Source organism: Populus alba, chromosome 10, assembly GCF_005239225.2.
Source record: "Populus alba chromosome 10, ASM523922v2, whole genome shotgun sequence".
Lineage (NCBI taxonomy): Eukaryota > Viridiplantae > Streptophyta > Magnoliopsida > Malpighiales > Salicaceae > Populus > Populus alba.
The window spans coordinates 5,721,756-5,727,560 of record NC_133293.1 but is presented as its reverse complement, the minus strand read 5'-3'; the positions used below and the strand labels follow the sequence as shown (position 1 = coordinate 5,727,560).

Sequence of the window (5,805 nt, the reverse complement as noted above, 5' to 3'; positions counted from 1 at the left end):
AGTTAAAAAGCATTTACACTTTCACTTGAAATTGACAAATTAAAGCCATGATACAAAAAAAAAAAAAAAAAAAAAGAGTTTATTTACATACCTGCAAAACAATTCAAAGAATCCAAAAATGTGGGAATGTTCATGTCCCTTCAATGTTTTAACAACTATATACAATGGTCCATTCCCTTCCATGATAATTGATAGACATCCTTCAAAAATCTGAATCCGAGTCACTAGAACAGTTCATAGATTTTTCTTTCATAAAGTGTGGGGGCAAGTTTGGGAACCTTACTGGCATCCTTGATGATGGTGACTTGGGGGAGGATTCAACACTTCTTGATGATGTTTTCCTTCTTTGCAGGTTTCGAGTAATTTCAATACAGACCTGGTCAACCATACATAGAAAGTCTTTAATGATGGAAAATAGTTGAAGTGCGTGTGCTTCTTGATCTTTCGAAGCTCCTGCATAGTAATATTCTGTTGTTTTCTTTACAAGATCCATCACCCTCGTCTGCTCTTTTGTCAAACCCTTTAGTTCTTCCTCAGCTGCTTCAAGAAAACCTTTCATTTCCCTTACAAACCCCCCTTCTCCGTTAGCAGCAGCACATTGTGACATAAATGCCCTAACTTCTCCTGCACCTGCTGCGAGAGCTGAGCAAGTAGCAGCAAAGGTATCATAATCTATTTGGGCTGCTTTCTTGACATTAGAGAATTCAATACTGAGCCCTCCTACCGCAGGTAATCCCAGCATCATATATTCCTTCTCTCTTTCTCCTTTTGACGCAGAATCCTCAGAAATCACACTGCTGTTGCTTCTTTGGCTGCTGTTTCGACCCAAGCTACGATTTCGATTAAGAACGCAACGTTTTCCTTCAGTTCGGACTACTTCTTCCACGACAAAGTGAAGTAAAGTAGTTTTTCCATCCATGCTTTTAACATCAGATAGCTTTCCTAGTGAGGTTAGTTTGAAAGCTTGCGCGTTTCCTCTAGAAGTTCCAGCGTTCATGCGATTACCAGCCTTGAGAACTGCTTCCAGAAGTTTGATAAAGAGTCCTCGATTTCGAAGTTCCTTGCATCCTGATTCAAGTATTTGTAAAGATTCCTTGAAGTGAAGAATCTCTGCATCATAATTTGATCTGAAAAGCATGGCATTAATACGACTAAATGCTGTTGGAATAGCTTTCAGAAGATGGTAGAGGAAGGACTCAGCATCAGCCAGTCTAGTAGTGTCTCCCCCGAATTCAAGGATTTGGGATTCTTCCTCTTTGGTTGGGGCAATTCTCATAAGCTTTTCAAGAGTATCTACACTTAGACCTTGGCCATTAGTCAATGCATCAAGGAGCTCACTACGAGAGATGGCCAGAGACTTGAGAACAATTGCCATGTTCTGGGATTTTCGGGCATCAAGAATAACAATTTGTGCTGATGAACTGGGAATAAGATTATTTGAATTGCTCGAGTTGCTGTCACTTTTTGGGGATTTCCTGTTGGTGGCTACGAATCCGAAGAGGGCTTCCATAAGATTGTCATCAACCCTGAAACATTGAAAATTTTGAGAATCCATAGAACAGGATATCGAACTACTTCATTACTATAATCTTATTCGAATAAAAAGATGAATCACAGTTACCTAAAAGAGCCACCATCGATTTTGTCCCACACCATGGACTGGCCAGCATTCGTGTTCACCTTATCCCAGTGCAACGGCTTCAGTTTTACCTGGCCATTCCCAGCTGCTGCTGTAGTACTGCCTTGTCCAGTTGAAGACTCCCCTGATTCACCTTTACTTAGGTTCCCTTTTTGCAATGGAGGAAGATTTGAAGATGCTGCCTTGGGTGGTGGCGGCGGCGGCGGCTGATTTTTCTTTGCTGGGATTGTAGGAGGTGGAGGCGGTGCAGGAACTTGCTTGTTTGGAATTGCCATTGAAGATTGTAGCGGCGGCGGCGGCGGCGCTGGAGACAAGGGTAAGGGGAGGATTTGAATTTGATGGTTGACTTGTTAAATTTGGTTTTTCAATGGCCTTGAAAAATTGATGACTGACAGCAGGAATTGTTGTTTCTGGCACAACTTTTTTCTCAGAAGTTGAAGATTTTCCTCGAAGCAATGGAATTTCTTGTATAGGCTCAGACCTATAATTCCTCCTGCGTTCTTCTCTGACAAAACTGTTTTTCTTATCTTCTTCTTCAAGTTTTCTCCAGTACAGCACATCCAATCCATTCTCATCAACAATCACTCCTTTAACATTCCCTTCGATTCGAGAAAATTGACTAGGAGGCAGAGGCATAGGCACCACTGCCTGACCTCCTCTAGAACCAGCACCATCTCCATTACTTTTCCTTCGAGGAAGGATTACGAACCTTCGGATCAAGAAAAAAAGCAAAGTGGCAAAGACAAAGGTGCTCGCAGCAGTTGCAGCTACTGCCTTGACAACGTTTCTGTTCGATGAAGACGAAGGCAAAGGACCTGGCGCTGATGGACTCAATATAGTAGAGTTCGGAGGAGTAGAGGGTTTTGGCGGTGGGGCAGGAGATGGAATCGGAAATGGATAGAAAGTTTCAATATTCTGAGGGGAAATGGATTGGGAAGAAGAGAAAGGGATGACAGAGAGGAAAAACATGAGATGGAGAACAAGCCATGGCTGTTTAATGACAGCCATGAAAATGGAAATCGTTGGAGAATTGCAGAAGATTTTCTTCTTCTTATCTCCTTGAGCTTGAGAATTGCAACGGATGGATATTGACGATCCCTTGTCTTTTGCTTTTGGGTTTGTTCGCCCTTGAAAGTTTCAAAGAGTGTTTGTGCCCACATCCTTTTGGAAGTTGACACTACTTTCTTATCTGTGTGTTAATTATAACTTAGTCCTTGTATATTATAGTAACTAATTAATTAGTCCTCATGGTTAGAACACGTGTTTATTTTTTATTGTTCAACTCGCTTTTCAAGTGTTTTTCAATAAAAAAATATTAAATTGATATTTTTTTTGTGATTTTAATATATTAATAAATTTTTAAAAAAAAAAACAAGTTTAAAATTAAAAAAAAAAAGTAACATTCATTTACTAGACACATACTTAATAATAATTAAAAAACCCTTGTTTTTCATCCTCCATATTGGTTAGAAACATTTATTCTAATAATACATTCAATCATCGTCAAATAACAATATAGTAAAGTCCATTGTATTAGTTTTTTCTTTTTTATTCTAATAATATATTCTTTCACGTTGAATATTTTGATTTTATCTACTTCTCTTTTCTTCTAATTATTTTTTAATATAGAATTGGCAAAGAGAGTAAGTTTGTAACAAATATAAGACTACAAGGATTAAATAATATCTCTTAAGACTATGAGGACTAAAAATAATTTTGTTAAACAAGGGAGACTAAGTTACAATTAACTCACCGATTTGCCAGGCTATTTGGCAATTTGACCAAACCACCTTCAAGGATAGAACAAGAAAAAGGAAATTGACTTGGTTTAGTTACCAACTAATTAAATCAATGGATGATAATAGTAATTTAGTCGACCCTACGGTGTGTGGGCGGTGGATATGACTTGGCAAGGGCTTACCATTTCAGGGCCGAGTGCTTGTTGCCTTGCACTTCCATGGAATTTATATGGGTATTTTTTTTTTTTTTTTTTAAGAGCATGTTTAAGAAATATAATTGTAATTATTTTTTAAAGTATTTTTTATTTAAAAATATATTAAAATAATATTTTTTATTTTTTAAAAATTATTTTTGACATTAGCGGATAATATAAAAACACCAAAAAAATATTAATTTGAAGTAAAATAAAAAAAATTTAATTTTTTTAAAATGTTTTTAAAATAGAAAAATAAATAAAGCCTTAATCATAACGAAAAGGATTTGTGATTTTCAAATGTCAATCTTCTAATCATTAGTGTTTTAAATTCGGGTTTGTAAAAATGTCTACAACGAAGATGTCCCTAACTCTGGTCAAAGCTGGAGCCCAAGATCAAGTCAATTAGGCGTGATCTCACTAATTTTATGGACCCAAAAGCATTTATTTTTGAAAATGAATGGGAGTGGCTCACCGAATGATCTCCTCGAGTCTCGACCGATGTTGTTGAAGTTAACGGGCGTTTAGTGTGGTGGTTGAGAAATCCTCTTGCTGACCCTATCAAGTGTCTGACTTTTGATATGCGGTCAATTGATTAGGTCGCAGCAAAGTTGGCAAAGTTGGTGCATCCTGTTGACTCATCGGTTCACTTTATAGGCCAAATTGCATTATCTAGCTTTTTTTTTTTTTTTTTTTTTTTAATCCCTTGGGCCATGCTTTTCCCTTTTCACCCATGACTGAGTGTGTAATTATATGCCAATCCTTGAACTTATTTCACGGAAAAGAAAAGTATTTCCTTGAAAAAATAGTTATGGAAGTGGTGCATTGCATGTTCATATAGGCTGTTATGTCTATTGGTGAAGAAGCTAGTACCCAGCATTGGTCGTCGCTCGAAGAGTTTGTGATGGCAGTTGTGTTACTCTTGGTTAAAGAGTAGTGTGTAGGAATCTGATGTTGTTGTCTGCTTGTTTAAAGTTTATATATGTTCAAAAAAAATTGTTTATCACAACAAAAATATACAAAGATGGGCGCCAAGTAGCATGTTTGACAAGGAAAAAAAGGAAGATGATTGAGGGAAAAGGAGAAAAAGAGGAGAGGGAGACAAAACGAGGGATAATTTTTAATTGTAGATTGAACTTGAAGATGAGTTATTTTTAATCTTAAAAGAATAATGAATGTGTTTTTTTTTTTGAAAAATAAATAATTTGTATTTTTATTTTTATGTCATTTATTGTGACGCTTTTCTAGTTATTTTTTTTATTTATGTTATTAAATTTTTCTATATAAATGGGGTTATAATGGTTTTTTATCAAGTGAAGACTTAGAGCTCGTTTGGTGTATATGGTTGCGGTTACTTTTTAAATAATTTTTCGTGTTAAAATACATGCCAATAATATATTTTTTATTTAAAAAAATTATTTTTGACATCAGCACATCAAAATGATTTGAAAACACTAAAAATATATTAATTTAAATTTAATTAAAAAAAAATTCAAAAACACTTTTAAAATGCAAAAACAAGCATGCCCTCATTTACTTCTTATTTACATTATTTTTTTAACATTTCTCTTTAATAATATTATTAAGATTACATGATATTAAATTAAAAATTCCTTAAATCTTAAATACTAATAACTAGAAATATCAAATGGATGGAATCAGGACAAATTTTTTATCCGGTCTATTCAAAATACTGAAATCAAATATATTACATGATTTTTTCCCTCAATTAATTTGCACCATGATTTTTGCCCTCAATTAATATGCAAAATTATAGATCACCGATCATGAACAAGTAGTACCAAGATCTATGCTTGGATTACAAGGTAAATAGATAGGCTCAACGCACCAATTTCTTTATTTTGTTTTTTAACATATACTTAAACTCTAAGTTGATCGAGTACTTGTAGTTACATCATCCTTTTAACATTTTCCGAAGGGTAGAAATGCTGAAAACAACTCGATAAAAGCCGACGCTCTCTGTTTCTATTATTTTATTATACATTGTTTCCTTCGGAAATAGTATTACTTTTATTTAATAGTTGAAGACACGGTCCCTTCTCAAAGATGAAGCAATCTCATGCGGAGTGCCTCGATTCTTTGAAGGGGTAAAAAGGGACCATTTCAAATCGGGCGTGGCAAATGCTCATTTCGACCCTTCCAAATTCCAACCCGATTGTCACTGATGTTGATGTGTGGAGACCTCTTCTTTCTTCGGAAAAATCAATATTTA

At 35.3% G+C, this 5,805-nt stretch overlaps 1 protein-coding gene across 1 annotated transcript; it reads right to left on the bottom strand.

The window, feature by feature from the left end:
• Positions 1-2,783, bottom strand: LOC118044770 (formin-like protein 4). Its single transcript, XM_035053243.2, is given in 3 exon segments — positions 1-1,526; positions 1,622-1,806; positions 1,808-2,783. Coding segments are annotated over 3 exon segments (2,349 nt in total). The 5' UTR covers positions 2,648-2,783; the 3' UTR covers positions 1-202.
• Positions 2,784-5,805: the final 3,022 nt, after the last annotated feature.